A 26,098-nucleotide genomic window follows, 5' to 3' on the forward strand; every position below is an offset into this window, starting at 1 on the left:
GATATTTTTTGGGTCTAAGTTTAAGATACAGTGGATATTCAAAGCAGTTTCTCTGGAGTTTGCACACCCCAACCTCCCCCTACTTCCATGCGTACTTTGTCCTGTTCCCTCTTTACATGGGGAATTGGGAACCTCTGAGATCTGCTCAGCGCTCAGCCAAATGACGTAGATGTGCAGCAGGTACCACGTTCCTGACCCCGGGCTCTGATTTCGCGCCCGCACATCTCTTCCGTGGCAAGGCGGGAGCCTCGCACTCGTTGCCGGGCGCTATCCCAGGGGCCTGGGCCGGGCCCGGGGCGTCCCTCCGCTCCTCGCCTGTCCCGTTCGCTGGAGGTTTCTGTCTGTTCTCGGGTGGGCGGCGTGGGCTCCCCGTTTCCCGTCGGCCAGGATTGAGGTGCTCGCGTTCTGTCGCCCGCAGGCCCCTGGCAGTGTGGGACGCACTGGGGAAAGGCGGACGGCGGCGCCGGCGGCCCCGAGGCGGCCCGGGCGGGCGGAGCCGTGCCCGGCGCTAGGACCCAGCAGGACGCGAGGCGGCTCTTCGGGCCGGATCACAAATTCGTCGTGACTCAGTCTCTGCTCAGCGCGGAAGCAGCGGGAGCAGGTCGGTGTCCTGCGTCTCTCCAGCGGCTGCTGGGGTGCGTGGGGGCACGAGAGCCGGAGCGGGCACTGCCGCGCCCCTTCCCTGGCCCGGCCTTCCTTCATCTCCGCCCGCCCCCGCTCGGGCCCTGCCGCGCCGCCAACCGCGGCCGCCTGTTGTCTGCTGTTTTCCAGACAGCCAAGATGGAGTACGAGTGGAAGCCCGACGAGCAGGGGCTCCAGCAGATCCTGCAGCTGCTCAAGGAGTCCCAGTCCCCGGACACCACCACGCAGAGAGCCGTGCAACAAGTATCCTTGGCCGAGGCTGGCGGAGCCCCGAGAGTGGGCCGGGGGCGGCCGCGGGCGGGCGGGGGGAGCGTGGCCTGCGCGGCAGCGGGGCCGGCGCTGCGGCAGCTGGGCCTGCCCGGCTCGGCCCGGCCAGGGAGCCGCCGCAACGCGGGAGGCCGAGCCCTGGCCGGAGCGGCCAGCCGTGGCGCGGCGTTTGAACCGCCGAGGCGGCCTGTGGGCCGCGGGGCCGCCTTCACCCGGCGGGCACTGGGCACCTGTTGCTAGTCCAGAGACAAGGGCCGCTTTGGGTTTGACCATAGGGGGCCTTTTTTCAAATTTATTTATTTATTTTCAAAGCGGGCGCGTCTCCGCCGATATCCGCCGCTCTTTCGGGTTCCCCCGCCCAGCCCCCAGGGCGGCCAGGCGGGAACGGGGCCCTGGGCCCAGCGGGTCCCGCCGAGGGGGCCGGGAGTGCCCCGGGGGATGTGCCCGCTGTCCCCATGGCAGAGAGGGGGCGAGCTGGGGCCTCTCGCAGTAATCTGGGGCCGGGATTCGAGGTGAAAGCCGTAGCTGGTGGGGGTAGTGCCGCTGGCAGAGCCGCTGCCTGCGCGCCCTCGTGGGCCTGCTGGTTCTGACACTGCGCATTTTGGTGCGTGGTCAGGATGTTTTTATTTGTCTGGAAGCTTGATCTTGAAACTCGGCTCTTTAAAATTCACGAAAATTAGCAGCTCTACAGTACGTATCTTCTTGTACTGCTTTGATTTGGTGGTGTGGATTGATGTTTTTTCACTCCCATCCCTCCTCTTCCCCTTCCCCCCACCCCTCCCTGCTGGTTACTCTTCATTGTAGAAGTAGTGAATACCAAGGTTTTAAGAAGTAAGGATTGAGAAAGCAAAACCTTAAATTAAGACTGATAGAAGTATAGGCCTTAAAAAATAAAGGCCTCATCTATTGTTTCCTGCTCCTTGCACTAGCCATAAGTGCTATGAAATTTATAGAAGTGCTGAAATTCTATGAGGAGTTTTGTTACCTGGGTCTCTTTTTATTTAAGGCATTTTTTTGAAGGTCTCCACAGAAGGCAACAGAGTTTATTTAAGTAGGTAAGAACATATGTGTGTCTGTATATATTTATATTAAGAGTTCAGATTTAAGCCAAATTTGCTCCACTTCTAGACTTTTGTAGCAAATGCAGTGACTGTCAGGAAGGTTTCTGCTCCTGAAACCTTCTGAAAAGTGAAGGTCAATTGCATCTTGATCATCTTGTTCTTTCAGCTGTGTTCTAAATTTTTAAGTATGATTGCTTTCTTTGAAAAATCCTAAACAGAAGAGTCTAAAGAAGTAGTCTTCTGATAATGCCCCAGGCTTAAACTGATGCTCTTTAGTATTTAACATATCAAAGTGTTTATAGGAACAATGTTTATAATGTAGCTTTAGTGTAAAATTACACTTTAAAGCTTTGCTTCAAATAATTTAATTACGTCTTGTTTGGTTATTGAGCTATAGCATCATATATGCATGATGGGCAGTATAAGTGATGCTGTCTGTCTTGATGATGTATAGAACTTAACTGAACAAAAATCCTTTCAACTGATGCTTGAAATTCTTTTTAAGTGATAGTGAAAACTCCCTGCTGTGTTGATGTTGGCTAGTAAGGGTTAGAGGTAGAAGGCTTTGTGTGTGTGTCTGTGTGTAAAGGTTCCACACACAAAAAGAAAGGAATTATGATGTCTGTTGTGTTCTAGGATGCTGTTTAATACCATGTCCAAGTGGGGTTGTGATTAATGGTTTCAAATTTAAAGTACTTAGTCCATAATTTTTTGTAGAAAAAATCAAAAAAGTTGTGCATTTATTCTGCAATGCTGTTTCTTTATGATGCTGTTTAGCACACTTGGGTGTTCAGGTGTCAAATACAATGAAGTGGGAAGGATACATAAGCTAAAACCCTTTGTTAGTAAAGTTATAAATTAGTATGGTTTCAGATATTTTTCAGTTTAATTTATTGTATGTTTCATGGAATGAAAAAGTTAAGTGGGTGAAGAAGTTGCTAAGAAAATTGGTCCAAGAAGTAGTCTTAATTTCATAGACCAATTAAGTGTTTTCTCATTAAGTTTCTCTTAAATACCGCTCTTTTTGTTCTTTCTTCTCCTTTCTGTTACATTTTGATCCATTTGACTACACAGTTGTTGGTAATGTTGAGCTGTCTGTTCCAGTGATACAGCTTTACAGATATCTTTAAGGATCTGTTATTTTTTATGTCTGCCCATGGATTATTTTTTAGATTTCCCCATAACTAAAAGCTATTGCTTCAGTGAGAAAATTACAGAAACTGTTTTTAGGTTGTTCATACTCTGTATGTCATGAGCTTATAGTCACAGCTGATTGTTATATTTGTTATGTACTGCTACATCAATTCAATCATCGTATCCAGAAAGCTGTAAATATTGTATGTAAAGATTCAACTTTCCTTAACAGTTTTTCTCTTCAGAAACTAGAACAACTTAATCAGTATCCAGATTTCAACAACTACCTGATTTTTGTTCTTACAAAGTTGAAGTCTGAAGGTAAGTTCTTGAGATAGTGACTTTTATTTTAATTTTTTGGCTTTCAAAAAGAAATTTATTGTTTTGCTTCAAAGAAAGAAAGAGCTGGCTCTAGACAGCTTCCTGATTGGTTGACCTGTCTATAGTCATGTAGAATTCAGTGCACTCAGTGGTCTTTGTGGGGGAAAAAATCTGATAACTTATTAGTACTTGCAGTATCAGCCTTAGAGTGGAATCCATTCTAAATGGCCTATGAAATCTTCTGAGAATGTTAGAGCATCATGCCTCTATTGGACTGCAGTAAAGTTGTGGAATAACTGTGGTGAATCATGACTATATACATTCTAAAACATACTGCTAAGTTCAATTATGATAATTATCTCTGTAGTAAGGGGACTGCTAAATACTTTGAAGACTACATATTTAGAGTTGTCCAAAGATGTCTGTCATAATTGTGATTCTGAAGATTTACTTGTAGTAAAAAAAAGTTAGAAATCAATCATGTTGTTCTATTGTTATGGACATTACAGTACACACTCTATATGACATAGTTTATAGCCTTTACCAGTTGGTAAATTCAGCCAATTCTTTGTGTTCAGGGTGTGTGAAAGATTGTCTTCTCAGTGGACTACAGCTATTGTTTTGAGGTGTCTTTGACAGAGAAAGGAAAATTTGTTTAAAGGTCTGCTTTAGCACATCTGTTTCTTTACATGTGTTTGTAATTGTGTTTGGTTGTTCGGGTAGTTTTCTAGGTTTTTTTCCTTTAGTGTTCTGCTACTAGTGCTTTTTCTGCCACTTGATGTTTCACATCTTTGTGAATGCTTGCTTTTTCCCTTTGAATTAGATTTTACTTATGTGTGGCCCTATAATGTTCAAAGAATTGTCAAGAATGTTTGTCTACATTCTAAGTACTGTTTTCATCGTATCAGCTTGCTTCAGGAGGAGGAAAACAGAGAGGAGTATGAAAGTATATTTTCCTGTTTCAAGGCTAGAGTATATCTAAGTGCTTTTGTGTGTTCTGTGTAGGAAGTCACCTAGTAATCTGTAAAGTCTCTTAAGTCTGAGAGCATTTTCAAGACTTGAGTCAGCCAGGATAAGGTATCTTTGAATACGGCGCCAGTGTAGATACCATGTCTTTTATACCATTACCAGAAAAATGTAAAGCAAAGCAGTTCCAGTAGTGGGACATGGAATCTGTACAAAGGATGTGACAAGAAGGATGTTTCACTTTTTCTTTTTGTCCATGAATTTGTTTTCTGACACTTACACAACTTCCTGATTTCTCTTTCTTCATTCACCATTTGAGCCTGAGGTTCTAGATTGTCGTAGATATTTGGTGTTTAGTGGTGTGTCAAAATCTATCTTCCGAACAGAACTATTTTGGTTATTCTGTAGTCATATTTTCTCTTCCTTATGTTTAATCGCATCGACCAATGTAGAATTTGATAAAGAGTAGGGGCTGTTATGGAGTGTAAAGCTGTTTTATCTGAGGGGAAAACAGCAGGTTGCAGCAGGTTGAGAGGCCAAGCAAGCTGGGAAGAAGTAGCAAGTTAACTTCCAGGGAGCAGTGTTTTGGATCAGATTGCACTGATATCTCTCACAAATACATCAGGTATATTGTGAGACTGTTGGAGAACATCTCTTACTCTGGTGATGCCCTTGTCCAGCATCGTGACATTTTTAGGATCATAACCTTTTGTCCAAAGCAACTATTTTTTACCTTCGTATCTCTATTTCTGGAAATTTGCAAAATTTGAAGGTATCATAACCAAGTCTGGTTGGTGTTTTTCATAGTGTTTGCTAAATTCTAAATATTTGAATTCTGTTGCCTTGCTTAAGTAGGACTAATGAAGAATAGCAGGAGACTGTTGATTGGATTTGGATTTGCTTTGAATCCAACCAGCAGCCCTTCCTCAGGCTCAAGTAAGGTAACTGCTGGTCAGCAGCTGCAATACTTGGACGGACTCATCCCAGTAGATAGCTGACTTCAGTACGACTGAGAAAGCATTCTGTTTTCTTCCCTCCTGAAGCAGTTCTGTTGGCTGTCTGTCTCTACAGCCTTGCCACAGACCAAAGCATGGTTATTCATACTGTTAGAAGTTTATGTTTTTATTGTGTCCATACTATTCCAGCAGAAGGAGCAATGAAAATAGACTTATAACATATTTGACAGCTTTTTCAATAAAAATTACGGTGTTTTCATAGTCCACAAGAAAAAGATCTTGGCTTGTTAGCAGATGGAACTGAGATTTGATTCAATTTTTGCTACTGTTGAAACTTCTGCTGAGAAAATAGTGCTTAAGGATACATTAGGTGACAGCTCCTGAATGTGGGAATTCTGTCATTTGGTTAGTTGAAATGTGTGTTAAATAGTATCATTCTACTTCAGTGAATGGTATCATTCTACTGCAGTGAAGATTGGTTTGTCTTTGACCTGAGTCTTAGACCTCTCTGGACAATTAACTTTGCAAGAAAACTTCTACAACCCTTCATTTACAAAACTGGCTTTCACTGAGCCCTGCCTTTAAGATACTAGGGTAAACCTTATGTGTAGGAAATTTGCTTTATTTTAGCACTGTTACTATTCAGTTGAAAAAAAAACTGTTACCTTCTTTTCCTCTAGCTACAGTTCCATCAAGCTTCTTTTTCTGAATGCTTATGACTTACTGGTTTAAGACCTATTGTGATAATCCTACATGTAAATAGGGGTTTTCTTGGCTTTGTTTTTAAATTTTTCTGGGCCTTGTCAAAGCTTGTTAAGCTTGGGTCTTCCTGGAAGCAGGAATGCCCTGCTGCCATTTCATCAGTGAAAATGTGTGGTGTACTTTGCTGCTACAGCATATAGCCCAAGGTTTAAGTACTTCATTTTTTCTTCTTGTTTTTTTGGGTTTGGTTGATTGTTTTTTTGGGGTTGTTTTTTTTGTTTCGGTTTTGGTTGTTTGTGGGGGTTTTGTTTGGTTTTTTGTCGTTTGGGACTTTCTTGTTTTTGTTGAGGGTTGGTTTGGTTTTTTTTGATTATTTTAAAATTAATGTGCATTTCTAAAGATAGAGTTGGGAATCTGAATGAACCCCAGTGTTAAAAATATCACAATATAAATCTTGTTAAGGAAACAGCATTCAGTTAGACAGTGGACAGGGTGATGAAATAAAATAAGATCCCAAGCCATTAAAATTTAACGTGTAGATCTCTAGAGTGTAGTTCCCATGAAGTATGTTGCTTAGAGATCTTCCTTAGCTAGGTAAGATGGAGTCCAGATTAACTGAAAAGTAGTCTGAATAAAAAAAAGAATTGTTTTGTTAATTTATCTGTAAATGAAGATATTATGTGTAGGCACTGTGAGTCTAGTTATTCCTTCTTGGACTGGAAGGTAAAAAACCTCACAGGTAATGTAGTAACACTGTCCTGTCCTTAGTGTTGGGTTTGTGGTTGTGTTCTTCCAGTGTCGTCTGAGGTGAGCTCAGAATCCTCTAGTCTTCTGTATTCTGTTAATAATTTGTTTTCTGGAGTGTTGTGTGCAGGTTGCTTCTCAAATAATTTTCTGGTTTTTGTGTGTTTGACTGAAACAGTCCAGTGCTACATGGAAGCATCAGTTCTGCTTGTTGCTTTTTTCATTTAACTGCAGCTTCCCATCTTTGATCCAAGTCATGCACCTATATCCCCCTTTCCTTGTTTGCATTATTGCATCCCTAGTCCAGGTATGTTTCTTTGAAGGAAAGTATGAGAATGTATTTTCCTAATTTCAGCCTCTTTGCTGTCTTGCTGAGGCCTGTTCTAGTCTCTGCCTAAGGTGTGCTGAGGTAGTTCTCCAAGATATATGAAGCCTGAGGCAGGTCAGAACCTCTAGATGACATAATATGGACAATTCATGCTGCAAGCAGAAGTACTGAGTTTGTTTCAGACCTTGCTGACTGCAATGATGAAATTTCCAAAGGTGCCTATATGAAAACTTGCTTTGTTTATGCCTTTTCTAAATCAAGATCTGTAAGATATTTCTTTCTCCTTCTACTCCAAAATAGACAGAAATAGCATCCTTCTTAATTTGCATTGTCCTGTTGTAGGACAACTACATCAGTTTCCTGGTGTTTTTTGCTTAGTTTCAGTCCAGAATTACACCACAATTTTATTTCAGACAACATTCTGAACTTTGGGAATTGGAGATGGATGTGGCTTGCACTAAACTATGAAAAGATGATGTCCATTGTTATTTAATGGAACATGGTTAGTTTTGCATTATTTCTATGAAGTTCTGCATTCACCTCCCCCCCTTGTCTGCTGGGCTCTCAGCAAGTACTTACAGTAATGGGAAAATATAGAGAGAAATGCATCGTGGTCCTGATAATTTCTGCTGGCTTGTAAAACTGCAGTTGTCTATTCTGTTGCAGTTGCACAACTATGATCTTGTGAAGGTGCTTTAGTGACTGACTTTTCACCCCATCCAAACATGGGAACTCTAGTATTTATTCTCCGCAGAGTGTTATCTGCATGGATTGATTGGTCACAGTCAGTGGTGTATGGCTATTGCAGTCAAGGATCAGAGTCCTTAAAATGATCTTTTACTCTGAAGGTGAATGAGCTGAAACTGAGAACAGCTTTAGTGCTGTTTTTGTCACAGGCTTTAAGGATGGTCTTTTGAGCTTATTTCCAAAATACTTCAGATTTTTATAAACCAGTTGAAGATAGGAGAACATGGTCTCGGCAATTCTTGGTCTTGTTCATGTGATGATCTAGTCACTCAGAGTACTTTGCTCTGGAACATTACCATGGAGACAGGTCCTGTCCCCACCCTACTCTCTCCCCTCCCTCCCCCTAGTTTTTGTTTCAACAGAGCTTTTACAGATAGTAATTTATGTTCTGGTAATCATGACACTAATAATTAATCTAGTTTTGCACATATAATTCAAAATGGCTTTTTATCAAATATTACTGAAACCTGAAATGTTCATGTGAGTTTGATGTGAACGTTTTCTACTGAATCTTTAAATTTAAACTTGATCCAGAGAGCAGTTTTCATGAATCCATTCCATTAGGATCTTTCTTGGCATATTGAAAGGTAATTGTGGCTAAGCAAGAAAAAGACTGTGATGTGAGATTACATGTAGATTTGCCAGTTACCCATTTCAAGAAGATAACTTCGAGAAGGATTAATCCAGAAAAGTTTTAGTTGTTAAATTAAAACAGAAGCTCCCCTCACCTACCACTTCCCTCCAGTACAGTCACTCTACATATCACTATTAAAAATAATTGTCAAGCAGTGAAACGGATTGCATTACCATTCAGAAATCAAGTCAGATTAATCTGCCTTTACAGTTTAAAATGCTGCATAGTCTGTATAATGTCCCACTTAACAGCAAAGTATTCTCTGAAGTTCAGATAGATGAAGAATTATGAAAAGACTAATTTCTGCTAATGAGTGCATAAATATAATAGTTGAGTTGCCTAAAAGGGAAAGAGTAGAATCATGGAATATCCTGAGTGGGACGGGACACATTCACAAAGTCACGAGTCCAACTCCTGGCTATGCACAGAATACCCCCAATAGTCACACCATGTGCCTGAGAGCATTGTCCAAACACTTCTTGAACTCTGTCAGGCTTGGTGCTGTGACCACTTCCCTGGGAAGCCTCTACCAGTGCCCAGACAACCTCTAGTTGAAGAACCTTTTCCTGATATCCAACCTAAACCTCCCCTGACAAAACTTCAGGCCATTCCTGTGGGTCCTGTCACTGGTCACCACAGAGAAGAGATGAGTGCCTGTCCATCCTCTTCCCCTCACCAGAACAAGATGTAGGCTGCAATGAGGTCTCCCCTCAGTGTCCTCCAGGCTGAACAGACCAGGTGACTTCATCTGCTCCTCATAGGGCTTCCCCTCAAGGCTCTTCAGCATCCTCATGGTGCTCCTTTGGACACTCTCTAGCCTTGCATGAGGCTATTGTGGCACCCAGAGCTGCCCCAGCACTGGAGGTGAGGCTGCCCCCAGTGCATTGCCCAGCTGGCCATGCTGGGCCTGATGCCCCCAGGACACAGGTGGCCCTCCTTGCTGGCAGGGCACTGCTGACCATGTTCAACTTGCCATTGACCAGGACCCACTGGTCCCTCTCTGTGGCACTGCTTTCCAGCATCTCATTCCCCAGTCTGCCTGCACATCCAAGGTTGCCCCATCCGCAGCTACAGAATCCAGCACTCGTTAGAACTTCGTACAGGTGGTGATTGTCCAGCCCTCCAGTTTATTGAGGTCTCTGCAGGGCCTTTCCGCCTTTGAAGAAGCCAGCAGCTCCTCCCAGTTTAGTATCATCAGCAGACTTACTTAGTATACGTACTATCATATAATTAATTTTGTAAGGTTAGTAAAAATTCCATGGCTTTTCCCAGTGTGCTCACTAATTATTCCTTTCCGTGCTTCTTTAGGGATTTTGTAGTGCAGGTTTAAGTAAAGTCTTCTCCTCATAGATTATTTATTTTGAGTTTTGAAAGAAACTGAATTTGATTGTGGTTTTGTAATGTGATTCAGTGCTTCAGGGACACTTTCCTGGAGCTCTTTACTTTAAACATCCAGAATTGAGAATATGAAATCTCCATTGTTATTTCTTTCCTTGTTCCTGAAGGCCATAGAAGGAAAGAATTGCTATGTCATTGTCTGAAGTTCAAGTAGTCATGGATAAGATCTGTTTTTGCCTTAAAATAAATCTTTAGGTGTAAGATGGAGGTATTTAATCAGCTGTTTCAAACCTTTCCTTAATGTTTCTTTACAGGCTGCAATGATTATTTCTTTATATGCTATTTTAAAAAGTAAACTCTCATACTCAGTGATGTTTGGTTGTTTTTTTACATCAAGCCTAAATGTACTTAAAATGCCAGTATCAAGCATTCCTATGGGCTGTTTTCCTGTAGAAAGCCAAAGTGTTGCCGGTATTTCTAAAAGAATTCTGTTCAAACCAACACCAAGCAGTGTTTGATTCAATGCAGTTCAGAGGTGCCTCCTATTTGAAAGGCTGTATGCTGGTGTCTGATTTAGGCTCTTTGGAAGCAATATCACCACCTCTTTCTAGATTTTTAGAAAGCATACTTACTGTTAAGCATTGGGATGATAAAGCTTTTAGCATGTATGTTGTCTTGCAGTGCTGGGCCAGATGCAGTTGGATAGTGAACCATTTTATAATACCAAATCTGTTTTAGTAAAGGAGTGCCCATTACCACTGTTCATGTACAAGTTAAACATCTTTCCTTTAATGTCACAAGAGAGTGGAACCTAGAAGAAAAAAAACAAAATACTTTTAATACTACAAATAATAGCATCCACAGTATGTTTTACCAGCTCCAGAATTGAGTATCTTTACTGTCCATAGAAAGGGCACATCTAGACACCACAGTTTCATGCTAATACCATAATAGGATAAGCATTTCTACGGCTTTTGCAAAACATTTTAAACTCCTTTCTTCTGCTTCTGTAATAACATAATACACATTCTTTAGAACCCCCATGAACTCAGGCCGTCTGCTTTCAATGGGCATTCAGGAGCAACTGTGCCCTGACAGAGCTACATAATCATCAAAGAATGATACAGTAGTTTTGGTTGAAAGGGACAGTAAAGATTAATTGCAACTCCCCTGCCATGGGCAGGGATGCCACCCACTATATCAGATTACTCAGGGCCCTATCTAACCCTTGAAAAATTTCAGGGATGAGGCATCCACTACTTCTCTGGGCAACCTGTTCTTTTTCCTCATCACCCACTGAGTAAAGCATTTCTTCCTAACATCTAATCTAAATCTCTCCTCTTTTAGTTTAAAAATCTTCTCCCATGTCTTACCACTATCTGTCAGTGAAAAAAGTCACTCTCTCTGCTGAGAGGCAGCAATTGAGGTCTCCCCAACGTGTTCTCTTCTCCAGGCTTAACAACCCCAGGTCTCAGGCTGTCTTCACAAGAGAGGTGTTCCAGCCCTCTGCTCATCTTTGTGGCCCTCCTCTGGACTTGCTCCAACAGGTTATTGTCCTTCCTGTGCTGGAGACAGCAGAGCTGATGCAGCACTGAAGGGGGGGACTCATCAGCACAGAGTATAGGCAGAATCCCCTCCCTCACCCTGCTGGCCACACTGCTTTAGATGCAGCCCAGGACGTGGTTGGCTTTCTGGGCTGTAAGCAAACATTGGCTCATGTCCAGCTTTTCATCCTCTAGTCCTGTGCTCTCACTGGTTTCTTCTCCCAGTCTGTACTCATCTAGGATTGCACTCACCTAGGGGCAGCACCTCCCCTTGGACTTGTTGAACCTCATGAGATTCTCATGGACTCATTTCTCAAGCTTGTCCAGGTCCCTCTGAATGGCATCCCTTCCTTCTGTTTTGCGCTGTTCAGCTGCACTGCTCAGCTTTGTCATCTTCAAATCTGCTAAGGGAGCACTCAATCCCAGGTGACAATGACTGTAGTTTGCACTTAGACTGTGTAGGGGGTTGATAACTCCTTTGCCCTATAGCAGTTTTCTGCTTCATCTAAATTGTCACACACTGGCACTTCAAGCGAGTGTAAATTCAACAGGACAAATTTTTAGTTTGATATCTCCAAGGAAAAAGCATTCACATAACTTCAAGTGATGGATGTTTTTGTCTGAATCAGTAGATATGCTACTGATCAGAGAAAATTCTGACTGGCAAGCTGTAAGTCTCAGGAGCTTTGAACATTGCAAAATGATAAGAGCTCCCAGTTTTCCACATGTTCATTCCCCTATAAAGAAAGACGACTGATGAAGTCATAGGTGGAAACTGAAAACTGAAGAGACTGAAAACTGAAAAGATGGATTTATAACTGCTCAGAAGAGCAGCATGGTCACCCAGCAAAGCATCTCAGATAAGTCTCATTTTCACTGTATTCTTAACCTTCCTGGTAAGAACTCTTGTGTAGCAAAATTAAAAAAAATCTAAGGTCCTAAAATCATAACAATAATGAAATGTTAAATGTATGAAAGTGTATTTTCCTATTTTAGCTAGATACACATCTGCTTAGGAAGAACACCTCCACTTGTGCCAAACCTATGTTCTGATGTTAACCAGAGTGTAACCTAATATTTCTAATTAAATGTCTGATGATAATGTTCAGAAAAATCAGCCAGAATGAAGGGAAGAAGAAAAAAAAAAACCAACCAACCAACAACAACAACAACAACAACAACAAAAAAAAAAACAAAAAAAAAACCACCAAAAAAAACCAAACAAAAAAAGGAAGCACATTGAGTACAGACTTAGTAAATAAACAGGAGAAGGTTTTCCTTTCATTAAATCCTTTCATTAGGGGAAGAAGCTTTACTGGCTGGTAAGGGTATCAGAGAAACAAAGCAGTGTGGCCTTAGAACATTTACACTTGTATGCTACCACACAATTTTCTCTTAAACTATACCTATAGGATATAGACAGAAGGAAAACTAATCAAAATTTCTACTGTGCAGCACCCTGTACAACACCAATGTTGTATCCTGTATTTTGTGTTTCCCAATACCCAGCGGTTTGAATACGATTCTGAATTACTCTTTTTGATAACACAGTCTTAGTTTGCTCATTCAGGTAATCCTTGTGTACCAACCAAGCTATTCAAATAACAGATTATCACATACTTTAAAGATTCACCTTTGATATATTCAGAGAGTGCCAAAACCTCTACTCATCTGACAAGGCAATTTCTTCAGATAGATTAATGACTCTAAATCTGTATTCATTCACTGCCAGGTGCTGTCTAAGCAAGTTCCATTGGGAATGTCATAGTTTCCTTTTCCTGTGCACTTGACTAAGCACAAAAATCCATGTTGTCATCTTCCTCCTCACCCTCAAAAAGTAAATGCCAGAGACATGACATTACTTTTGAATGTAATGTTCTTAAACTACAGCATTGTCTTGCATTTGTTGTATGGTTTAGGACCTTTCAGTGAATCATGTTCTCATCATGCTAAATGCCAATTTTTTAATAATAATTATTGTGCTCTTGATGGAATTCTGGGAGTGGTTTAGCTGCTGGATCAGGAGGCAAGGCGAGACTTCATGAGAAAGGAAAAGTGCTGGGACAACCAGGTTGTGGAGATTATTGATAGACAAGCTGAAAGTAGAAGTGAAACCAGAAGATTAGTTCTTTAACCTTTTTTTTGTTTTGTAAGTCTGTAGAGGTATACAGAATTTGGCATTTTGATTGACATGTGGTAATTATTAGTTAGAATACAAAACCTTCCAAAATTAATTGTAGTGGGTTGACCTGGCTGGATGCCAGATCCCTGCCAAAGCTGCTCTGTATTTCCCCATCTCATCTGGACATGGGAGAGAGAATATAACAAAAGTCCCTGGATTGAGATGAGGGCAGGGAGAGATCATTTGCTGATTACTGTCACAGGCTTGGGGAAATAATTTTCTCTATGACCAGTCAAATCAGATTAGGGTTTTGACAAATAAAGCCAAATCTTAAAACCACCTTCCTTCCACCAGGGCCTAACTTTACTCCCACCTTTCTCTACCTCCTCTCCCCCAGTGATGCAGGGGGACAGGAAATGGTGGTTGTTATTAGTTCACCACATGTTCTCTCTTGCCACTCATTCCTCCTCAGGGAGAGCACTCCTCATACTTTCCTCATGTTCCAGTGAGAGGTTCCCTCCCACAGAAGAAAGTCTGCCACAAGCTTTTACAACATGAATCCTTTCAACAGGTTGCAGTTCTTGCCAAACTGCTCCAGTGTGGATCTCTTTCATGGAGTGCAGTCCTTCAGGAGAAGACTGCTCCAGTGCAGGCTTCCCACAGGGTCACAGCCTCCTTTGGACATCCAACTGCTCTAGTGTGGGATCCTGCATTGGCTGCAGGTGGATATCTCCTCCACCATGAAACCTCCATGGGCTGCATCTCCTGCCTCTCCTTCAGTTACCTTAATGTCTGAAGGCTATTTCTCTTACATATTCTCATACTTCTCTTCACTCTGGCTACAATTGTTCTTGCATAGTAATTTTTTTTCCTTTCTTAAATTAGAGAATCATAGACTATGCTGAATTGGAATGGACTTGTCAGGATCATAGAGTCTAGCTAGCCCTGCACAGGACATCCCAAGAATCACACAGTGTGCCTGAAACTGTTACCCAAATGCTTCTTGAACTCTGTCATGCTTGATGCTGTGACCACTTCCCTGGGGAGCCTCTTCCAGTGATCAGCCACCCTATTGGTGAAAATCCTTTTCCTGATATCCAACCTAAACCTTGCCTGACTCAGATTCATGCCATTTCCTCAAGTCCCGTCCTGAGAGTGAAGAGGTGGCCACCTCCTCCTCTGCTGTTTCCCCATCATTGCTGATGCGCTCAGCCTTGGCCAGCAGCCAGGTCCATCTTGGAACCATTTGGCACTTGTTCTGTAGAACCTGGGGGACACTTCTTGAAGCTTCTCAGAGAAGTCAGCTCTGCAGGTGCTACTCTGCTACGTTGCCACATAGACTCAAATGTAATAACTAACAAGTTTATTTTTGGTAAGCAGTTCAGTACTTCTCCCATATTGTCCACAGTTCAATTTTATTTACACCATCATCTTAAGAAGCATAACTTACTATTAAATAAATATGCAAAAGTCAGTATCAGCAGAACATTTCCAAGTTTGTTTTGGTCTCTTATAGACATTCCTAAGCTTAGGCAATTGAGTTAAATTATTTTCCATGACTCACATAAGTCAATGGAGAACACTGATTAACTTCAGTCTAGTCACTACATTTCAAGGTCATTTATGTGTTGACGTTACTGAATGTTTTGAAATACCATCACTCCACTCCTGACGTGATAGTACCCATAATCATTTATGTCAGAAGTGTTACACTTAAGGCATAGTCCAGTATCAAAAAAATCCAGGATTTTTTTTCTGCTAGGAAGCTTGTGAAGCTGTTTTTGTGCTGTATTCTTATATATTAGGACAAAAGAAATTGTTCATTTTCCACTTCCCGTATTACACAGTTCTGTTGGGATTCTTATTTTTTGAGTTTTATCTCTTTTAAGTCAGTCTTATTAATACATCAGAAATTTTCGTGTGCAACCGTGACACTAGTCATTGTCAATACACATTTTGTATTTGTACATAGTAAATCCATATTGATAGTTAAAACACAGAATGACAGCTTATTTCTAAAAAAGGCTTTACAGCTTTAAGGTGGAGATTGACAGACAGGCAATTCTGCCTTAGAAAAAGTCTCACCCTCACATCTAATGTTGCCAATATCACAAGATATCAGAGCAAAATAATAGCCATGCTCATAAATCATTATATCACAGCTTGTGAATGGAAAAATGTTCTCAATCCAGTCACTCAGTTCTTTTAGCAATCCTAGCAAGTTATGTTTGACCTGCTTGTTAAACTAAAGGGCAGGAAGGAAATGCACAGACAGTGGAAGTAGGGGCACAGCACAGGAAAGATGTGGAACAGGTCTAGAGGAGGACCACAAAGACCATCAGGGGGTTGGAACACCTGTGCAATAAGGAAAGGCTGAGAGAGCTGGTGTGTAAATCATGTGTGTCCAGCATGTAAAAAGTAAGGCTTTGAAGAGCTGTTATTGCAGCTTTTCAATACTGGAAAGAAGGCCTATAGGGAAGACAGGGACAAATTTCTAAGCCAGGCCTATTGTGATAGGACAAGGTGTAATGATTTTAAGAAAGAAGGATGGTTTAGACTACATTTATGGAAGACATTTTTTACAGTGCAGGTGGTAGAACACTGGAACAGGTTACCTAGAAAGTAGTGAATGCCTTATCCCTTTAAACATTCCAAGTGAGATTGGATGGTGCCATGAGCAACCTGATTTAATTGAAGATGTTCTTGCCCATGGTGAGGACGTTGGATAAGATAACCTTTTTAAGGTACCTCCCAACCTAAATCGTTCCATGATTCTAAAAGGCACGGTGAAGCATGCATGTGCTTACCTGGGCTTGCAGGTGGGCTACAAAAAGCTTGTTGCTTCCACATACACAATCTTTGTTGTACAAACCCTTGGTAGAGGAAATGTGGCTGTTTGAGGACACACTTTGTTTCTTAAAAGCACTGCAGTAACCCTAAAATAATCTGTGTAATGTGACTGTGCATCCATTTGCTCTGCCTGTTACTAAAATTTGGAGCAAGTATGAGAATCTTAAAACAGAATTGAATATTTCCTGAGAAACAAATGATAATTGTTATGTGGTTTTATTTTAAAGTGAGGCAATGTGGGAGAGGAATCTTCAACTGATGAACTGATTTGGCACCAAAGATGATACTAAATGCCAGAGGTCTGCTTCACATTCCTTCTTTTTCTTGTACTATATGTTCTTGTCAACTCTATACTTCCAAGTTGACTGAGACAAAAGGAGACAAGACTGTGAGCTTTTTTGATGGGAGAAGCATATGGCTGACAGAACTAATCACAAAATTTATGAAGACCGAGGGGTGTCTTACTCAGCTCTTAAGCCATCTGCCTATAATTTTGGTGTTACAGCAAGAATTCCATCCAGACCTATATTACTATCTTCTGACAGTGTAGCTGTTAAGTTGTTGAGCAGCCTGTATTCCATAAATAACCTTGTCCAGTCATATCTGAATTTTTTTTCTTAAACTAAGACTTTAAGATGCAGTGTTATGTCTTTATTTTAATGCTTGGATATCAGATTCTGGGCTGCTTCTCTGTCTCAAGTGGTTGGTGTTTGTTTAGCACAAAGTCCTTTGTGATTTCTGCTTGTCAGCTCTCAAATTTTTGATACTTACCAAAACTTTATCAAAGGTTTTGCTTTTTTTTAAATTTTTCTTCTCTTCCTCATTTTGTTACTTCTTTTTCATTTGTCAGATACCACTTCCATTATGAATCCCATGGAATCTTTGTTGCAGATATGTGGAATAATCACTTCCTATGAAGGATAGTTTTTCTGTTGTCTTCTGTTGGCTAAAAGAATGGATTAAAGATATATCATACTTCTGCATACCATAGAATAGTTTGTGAAGAAAAAAAATGGTCCTGAAGTTTCACCTGCATGTGATCTTTATTTTTATCTAAACTGGTTGACTAATCCGTGTGGTTTTGACAAAAGTAACTTAATAATGTGTGTATCTCTGCTTGATTAAATTGAAACTGTGGCTTTGTCCCTTTTGTAGCTGTAGCCAGGCATTCTAATGGATTAATGTTTTTCCATAATGCAGTGTTTAATATTTTCATTCTAGAATATATCCTAATAGTGACTAGCCTACTGTATTCTAATCAGACTTTGATTCTCACTGATTTGCTTCACACCAAGAAGATAGTGCTGGATGATAAGGAGTTACAGTAACTACTGTGTTTGGTGTCTGTGGCTGTTAATGATAATGGGGTTTTTTGCGGTTTGCAAAAGTTTTAAAATATGGAAATTAAAGGAGGACTCCTTTGGCTTCTTTTCTCCCCAGGCACAATTTTAAATCATCATAACAATTTATGAGGGACTGAATTTCTTAAAGATATGTGTACCTACCAATGGATGACAGTTATGTAAAGCAATCAGAGTTTGATATACTTTACTAGTGCAAGAATTGATGTAAGGATTTTACTTTTAATTTGAAGACTATCTCAAAATTACTTGATTGACTTGCCAAGTAACTATAGTAATACTTGTGATGGCTCACAACTAAGTTGTGAGGTTGAGAGAAGTTTGTCCACTCATACAATCTTTAGTTTTTTATTTAAAATAATAAACCCTCTTTTCCCCTCCTTCTCCCAGAAGAGGTGCTGGCAAATGTAGAGCTGTGCAAGTGAAATGAGTTTTATTTTTTATGTTGTTTAGAAGTTGGTATTTAAATCATATAGGGTAGGTGAAGTTGTAGAATTGTCTCAAATATATATTCATTGGATGGCTTCCTGGTTTATAAAGTTATTGAATTCTAAAGGACGTGTTTGTTTCTATATCAATACCTTTGTAGTTCCAGAGCATTCTAACTAATGCTTCTTTATAACTGAAATATGTACATAAAAGACAAGATAAAAAAGTCTATGAAGGCACTTTGGTTTTGGCACTCAAAATCAGTTGATAAAAATGAATTTTAATTTCTGATCAGCCAAACAATCCCCTATCTTCTGAAAAGCATCCCCTATCTTCTGAAAAGCTCTGTTTCTCTTCCAACTGGCCTAAAGTGTCCAATGTCTGTCAGTCAGCTGTCAGTCAGACATTGCAGTGTTGTGAGACTCTTGATGTTGTGACGTAGTAGCTTTAGTTTGAAAGTACTTTATATTTGAAAGTCGCATATCTTATTTTTCTTATTTCTGTTAGGTCAATAATAGTTTTGAAGGGCTGGAATAGATCCCTGTGTGGACTAGTTCTTGGCACAAAGGAATTCCTTATTTTGTCCAAATCAGGACTTCATAGCAAAAATTCAACAAGTGGCTAAAATGCTGATTAAAATTAGCTTCCAGTGTTATTAGGGTTCCTGTAAACTAAATTTAAATTTGTTTATATTTTAAACTAACCCCTTCTATATAGAACATTCAGATCTTTCACTTTCAGCATATGTCAGATGTAATACCAAGTTACTCATGTCCTTGGTTAAGAACGAAACATGAATCTACTCCACTAGAAATGGAAAATCTAAACCGTTCTTTTTCCATTCCTCTACTTGGCCCAGTATCTTAGAGAAAGCTCAGTGAACAGAACTGAAACTGTTGCCTGAACTTAAATTCTTACTCAATTCAGGTCAGTTCTGGTTGCATTTATTTTTTAGCTCATACTGTGTAACACTTTCCTGTTAACATTGTCTAAAGATTTTTTTTTCCTACTTCCTCTAATTATTAATTTATTAGATCAGAATTTGGCATTTCCAAAGGGATTGAAGTCCCTTACTTCTTAGAAAAATGGAACACTATATTAATGTGGGAATAGGGGTAGAGGTTTTACTGCACAGTCACTGCATCATTTCCATATCCTCCTATGGTGAAACCGGGTTTGTGACCAGTTTCTTACAGTAAGAGTATTGCAGCAAGCCTGTCAGTATAATCAGAATGTCTGAATGTCTTTGGCTGACAAACACCTTTAATAGAGTTTCTTGTATCGCATGACTTCATATCTGTTCCTTGCTTGTATGAATATTCAAAACTTTCTCTTAAAATATAAAGTTTGTTATCCAATGTTCTAACTTTGTATAAACAAAAATAATGTATCACAGAATCACACAATATGTTGAGTTGGAAGGGACCACCAAGTCCAGCTCCTGGCCTTCACAGGACACCCATGTGCAGAATCACACCATGTGCCTGAGAGCATTGTCCAAACGCTTCTTGAACTCTGTCAGGCTTGGTGCTGTGACCACTTCCCTGGGAAGCCTCTACCAGTGCCCAGACAACCTCTAGTTGAAGAACCTTTTCCTGATATCCAACCTAAACCTCCCCTGACAAAACTTCAGGCCATTCCTGTGGGTCCTGTCACTGGTCACCACAGAGAAGAGATGAGTGCCTGTCCATCCTCTTCCCCTCACCAGAACAAGATGTAGGCTGCAATGAGGTCTCCCCTCAGTGTCCTCCAGGCTGAACAGACCAGGTGACTTCATCTGCTCCTCATAGGGCTTCCCCTCAAGGCTCTTCAGCATCCTCATGGGGCTCCTTTGGACACTCTCTAGCCTTGTATGAGGCTATTGTGGCACCCAGAGCTGCCCCAGCACTGGAGGTGAGGCTGCCCCAGTGCAGAGCACAGCAGGACAATCCCCTCCCTTGCCCAGCTGGCCATGCTGGGCCTGATGCCCCCAGGACACAGGTGGCCCTCCTGGCTGCCAGGGCACTGCTGACCATGTTCAACTTGCCATTGACCAGGACCCACTGGTCCCTCTCTGTGGCACTGCTTTCCAGCATCTCAGTTCCCAGACTGTGCATTCAAGGTTGCCTCATCCCCAGCTGTCACTTACCCTTGTTGAACTTTATATGGTGATTGATTTGTGTACTCTGAACCTGAAAAGGTTTGCTAGGTGAATTGATGGGTGTAGCTGGAAGGAGAGATAAGGAAATGAAGATTAATATCTATATATAAGCTTTGATCTTGTGGCATTTTCTGAAAATATGTTTTATTTCTGTAAGCTGATTGAAGATTGACTGTAATTACTTTCTGTTGCAGATGAGCCAACACGTTCCTTGAGTGGTCTTATCTTGAAGAATAATGTAAAAGCACATTTTCACAACTTTCCAAATGGGGTAACTGACTTCATTAAAAGTGAATGTTTGAACAACATTGGTGATTCCTCCCCCTTAATTAGAGCTACTGTAGGTAAGTTTGTTCTTAATGCTGTCCTCTGCATACTGAAAATGTTTCTGGTATAGGTGAAAGTTGTAGTAGGGACATAAAGAGTTACAAAATTAGTAAAATTTTTTGTTTCTCATAATTGTCACAACTTCACCATGTTTCAATGAAATTTTTCTTTATTGTGAATATAAAGATGCCATACTTTAGATTCTTGTTATCTTAGAAGTGATGTAGCAATTCAGTTCATATTTCTTGAAATGTAAGATTTGAATCTTCCTAAATTGAGCTTGCTGCCAGCTTATATACCTAAAAACAGGAACACAGTAAAGGCCTGACTTAAGAGCTGTTGCGGTGCTCTAATTGCATCAATGAAATGCTTCTGTTAGCTGATTTTCTGCACTCCACCCCCTATATGCCTGCATATGCACATCCCTCAGGGGATCATCATACCATGCATAAGGCATTCACGTAAAGAGCTTCTGTCAGAAAACAGTAGGTAGGTGTGGTGTACAGAACTTCATAGTATCATAAAATCTTGAAATGATCTCATAAGAGGCCTTAAAGATTATCTAGTTCCAGTGAGAAGTTTTATTTGTTACATGAATTTTTGATTTTGTAAATACCTTATCTTGATACACATCTCTCATAAAATACGTATATTTGTTATTTTTTTTTATTTAGTTCAAGATGAAGTTGCTTTTCTGTCTGTTCTTTGATAATATGATTTCCTTCAATGTTATAGTAATTTTCCTGGTCTGATCAAAAACTAGAAAAACATAAAGTATGTATTTGAATACTGAAAATGGGTATGGGTGTCAGTTCAGAAAGAAATTCAGCTTTTTTCAGATGGCTCATCTTTTAAAATAATCTATCAGTTACTATTTAGAATCATTTGCTTTTTCTATAGGATTCCTTCTCCAGGCATTCAGGTTACGGACTAAAGACTAGAGGAAACTACTCATTTCTTTAAGTAATTTCCTGCTGTCTTGCCAGTTGTGAAGCTGCTTTACTATGAATTCTATTAATGATCAATGTCCCTAATGAGAGTAGAAATAAGTCTTTGAGTGACAGGTACTCTTTGAATTTCAGGTTGTAGAAGTCACGCTTACTTCTTTGTTCATATGAGTTCTCAGTGGAGTACAGTAGAACTAGCTAAGGAACGTATTCCAGCTCCATTTGTTTTGCTATCTTAGGGTTGTTTGGTGATGTTCTGTGGGGTTAGGGAGGGAGGGAGGGGCTGTTTGTTTTCAAGCAGTTACTCTCTAATTTTTCCTGATGGGAGATGCTTGTGGATTAGTAGCTTAATTATTGTTCAGCTTTAAGTGGTCTTTGCAGGAATTATTAGGCATATAAGAACTCTGAAGATGAGTAACAGCTGATGAACTGCATGCTTGCATAAGTGTTGCTGTTTTGCATGTGTTTGGCACCTTTCTGTTTGAATTGCTGGATCCTTGTAGCTATCTGAGCTTGGTCTAATACCCACTGGATTCTAGATACTAGTGAAGTGTAAAGAGGTTACTGTCTAGCTAGACAGCCTTCTTAGCATGAGTTGGCAGGTGGAGATTAGGGCTGCTCTTCTGCTGAGTACGTGTTTGTGCAGTTCAAGCACTATCAATTTAATGAGTCAATTGGAAATAATATCTCAGGAATTCTGAGAGCAAGAACATCAAAATGGCATCAGAGAAGATTTAATGCAGTATTCACTCTCCTTTGTGGTCTCTAGCATCTAGTGCTAATCAGACAGAAGGTACCTTTTGGCCCAGATGGAGGCAAGCTGGTCAATCCCATCTTCAGAAGTCACCTTGCTGAGGAGAATGAGCACATGACTTGAGACCAAATGATAACTGCACATTGTTTTATCCTTACTTAGCTTGTCCTTATTCAAATTCCCAAATGAATAACACAGTGTATCTTCTCTGTGCTGTTAACCAGTTGTATAGCTTTTAAAACCCCAGTGCTAATTTTGAAATATAGATTCAATCTGCCTTTGTTGAGGACCCACAAATCCACAAGGATGTAAACACATCTCTTAAGATAAGTGTCTGCAACTGTTCTTAAAACTTTCTAGGGACTCTAGTCTGGGCAGGACCTTAGTATAATTCCCAATTGAAAGCAAGGAGGGAAAAGAGTTCAAGTATTTTAAAGTAGTGGAGGAACTGGAGAGTTGAAAGCTAACGATTGCCCTTTAAGGGGGAAATTCATTATAAAGTTCAGCTTTTAAAAGTTAAGAAGTTCAGAAATCAGCTTCAGGAGTTACAGAGGCAAAGCACCATGTGTACAGAAAGTTTATAATGGCATGTATGGCCTGAATTGCAGGCCAGACCATTTCATCCTCTGAAACCAATTCTGGGACCTTGAAAAGATCCAGCATATTGCATCAAAGGAATAATATGAAATATTTATTAGTTATTGTGTGTCCTGTCCAGGATGTCCTTTGCTCTGTAATGCTGTCCTTTATTCTTTCGTATTTAACCAGAATTTTTGCATTTTATTCCAAAGAAAAATGATATATTGTGAGTAGCTCAAGGAAAAAACTTGGGAAACTTCTTCCATCACTTTTTGCTTGGGAGATTACTAGTTGTAGTAGTGTTGAGCTCTTCTGTGTAGTAACTGCCAGTAGCATTAAGGATTGTGCTAGCTGTTACATTTTGCATTGAGGCAAAATGGACTCATACAAATTCAGTTCTAGTTTATAAGCAGCTTTCTCAGTCCCTGTCACCTAATTAGTTTTTCCCAGGATTTCTATGTGTGCTGGAAACACAATTAGTGATTTCTTTGTGGTGACCTGTGTGTTTGCTGGCTCTCACAGCTCCTAACCGGCTGACCTGCCATAGTGTTTAAGCTCTTAGTAGGTATCTTGGTCTTAGAATGTGTCCTTAATGTTTTGCATGAACGTAGTAAAGTTGTAAGCATGTAATTTATCACTAGGTTTTAAGTTTATTGAATGACAGATTCCCACATCCATGCTTTCATATCATAGTAAAAAAGGAAGTGACTTAGGATGGATACTCTGTATTTATTAAAGGTCCAGAGTTGCACAGTGTTTAGTAAATTTAGAGCCAAAACTGTCCTGCTGTGGTATAAATTATACAGATACATAAATGTTATTAATTACAGCTTCCTTAAGTGAGGTTACTTGGTGCTTGATTTCTAATACTTGAGTCCTTCATAGCAGCAGGAAGGAGCAACCCACCTTTGCTGTTGAAAGCCCTTCAAATAACATTTGCAATTAAATTGCACTTCCTCTTTTTATGCATGCCAGTCCTTAACAAAACCATAACTTTCTTAGCTCTTTAGAGATTGAGAGGAGAAAAATAAGAAAAATGTATATGAAAGAAGTGAAAGCATGTGAGATCTCATTTTCTCAATTCTTCTGTTTCTTTTAGGCATTCTGATAACAACCATTGCCTCAAAAGGGGAGTTACAGAATTGGCCTGAACTCTTGCCAAAGCTCTGCAGCCTGTTGGATTCTGAAGATTACAATACCTGTGAGGTAAGGAGATTTATAGAAAACAGAAGAGAATCCATCTGAATGTCATGATTTTTTTCTCTCTTTGGGGACACTATGTATATGTATTGTGTGTATGTCTGTATGTATTTATACATGCCCATGTCTTCTCCTTGCAGAACGGTGGCTCAGATTTGATACTTTTTCTTCTAAATGTGGTCCATGTTCTTACTGTTCATTCAAACAAATTGATTTTCTTTGCATAAAAGTGGAATAAGGTTGCAGATGGATGATCATCATATCTCAGCTCAGAAGTCTCCTGAAATTACTGCTCTGTGATACCTAATCTTTTAGGCCCCATTAGCATCATCAAGCTGGTGTTGAATTTTGTCTTACATAAAAGTACTGTTCATTCTTTTTGTAACTTAACCTGGAAAAGTGATCAATTGCTATATCAAGGTGAAATGAACTGTTTTGTTTAGTCTGCATGAAGGGAAATAAGTAAATAACAGTTTTAAACTAACAAAAAATATAAGGCTGTGTCTGATGCAAAATAATTAAGATTGTGATCACAGCATTTGAATTACTTAATAATGTCTCCATGAAAGTGTGAAACATGTAGTATAAAGTGACCTTCAGAGACAACTAATGATCAAAATGCCACATTGTTTTGTAGGGTTTTGTACTTTTTTCTTTCTGGAAAATAACCTCACATTTGAAAATTAAACTCAAGTTGACCATATCTCTCTTTTGTCCCATAGTGAATCATGAAAGGAAATACAATTATATATGCAATTAATTTGGATACTTCTGCTCATCCTACTTACTTCTCAAATAAAAATTAGCTTTTAAGTGTTCTTTGAAGTATATTTGGATACATAAGCATCAAATCAAAATAAAATTATCACTTAGTCATTGCCGACTCTGCCAGCTTGAGAGCTGACAGATGCTCAGATGCTGATTTAAATAAAATGCCTTTAAGAATATTTCAATTTAATCATTAATTAGTTATCTGCATTTACCTTATTAATTAGCTACATTTACTGTGTTGTGCTGAAATCGCCCATTCTATATGAAGTCTTAAATTTTGTTTTCTTCAGAATGCGAAAGATACTTATTTGTTTATTTCTTTTTAAAAAAGGGCGCTTTTGGCGCTCTTCAGAAGATATGTGAAGATTCTGCTGAAATTTTAGATAGTGATGTGTTGGACCGGCCACTCAATATCATGATACCTAAGTTCTTGCAGTTCTTCAAGCACAGCAGCCCAAAAATACGGTAGGTTTATGAGTTGTACTTACAGTTACCTGTTAAAATTCATTTACATTAGCACAAGGGTGCTGTTTTGTAGATGTCTTTAAAACCTGCTTAGCTATTTTAAATGATCCTGCAGAAACCCACAGAGATTCCATGCATCAGTAATTTTCATTTTATCTTTGAATAAACTAAACTTAAACTATGAAGCTTATCTTCATAGTTAATACAAGAATCTCACCTCTTCATACAATCAGTAAATGATTCTGAAAATCAAATAGCTTCTTTTAAGTTTTTGCATATTATTACAAAAAATTCAGTGCTGTGGTTAGAACTTATTATTCTCATTAGATATAACAATTTTACGTGCCTTTTGTAATGGCTTCAGCAATGGGAGAGTGAAAATTCTTTTGCTGACAAAAGTTTCTGATTCTGACAGAAGAAAAAATTCTGCATTTAACTGAACTTCCAACTGAATCAAATTAAATGGATTCATCAGCCTTCACTGTAAAACCATATTAATCTCTCCAAAGTACCAGTATAAAAGAAAAATTCCAGAATTAAATTGTTACTGCTAGTATTCATTGCAAAGAACAAAAAGCTTTTACCCTGAATTGAGCCAAGGGAGTGCCCCTGCCACAAGGAAGGCTAATGGTATCCTGGGCTTGAGTATTGCCAGCTGGTTTAAGGGAGGTGATCCTTACCTTATTCTTCCTGGTGAGAACACACCTGAAGTACTGTGTCCAGTTCTGGACTGTTCAGTGCAAGAAACACATGAATATACTGGAAAGAC

General features: G+C 39.9%; 1 protein-coding gene across 3 annotated transcripts in view; it reads left to right on the forward strand.

The window, feature by feature from the left end:
• Window positions 1–464: 464 nt before the first annotated feature.
• Window positions 465–26,098, forward strand: part of TNPO1 (transportin 1) — a 56,890-nt gene continuing 31,256 nt past the window's right edge. For all 3 annotated transcript variants that reach the window (XR_013180186.1, XR_013180185.1, XM_054652210.2), the window contains exons 1-6: window positions 465–601; window positions 772–885; window positions 3,350–3,425; window positions 20,481–20,630; window positions 23,993–24,099; window positions 25,196–25,329. Coding sequence is in view for 1 of the 3 variants with exons in the window: in XM_054652210.2 (XP_054508185.1) it covers window positions 781–885; window positions 3,350–3,425; window positions 20,481–20,630; window positions 23,993–24,099; window positions 25,196–25,329 (572 nt within the window). In the remaining 2 variants the exon portion in view is untranslated. The remainder of the gene's footprint in view (window positions 602–771; window positions 886–3,349; window positions 3,426–20,480; window positions 20,631–23,992; window positions 24,100–25,195; window positions 25,330–26,098) is intronic.

The sequence above is a fragment of the Agelaius phoeniceus genome, chromosome Z, assembly GCF_051311805.1.
Source record: "Agelaius phoeniceus isolate bAgePho1 chromosome Z, bAgePho1.hap1, whole genome shotgun sequence".
NCBI lineage: Eukaryota > Metazoa > Chordata > Aves > Passeriformes > Icteridae > Agelaius > Agelaius phoeniceus.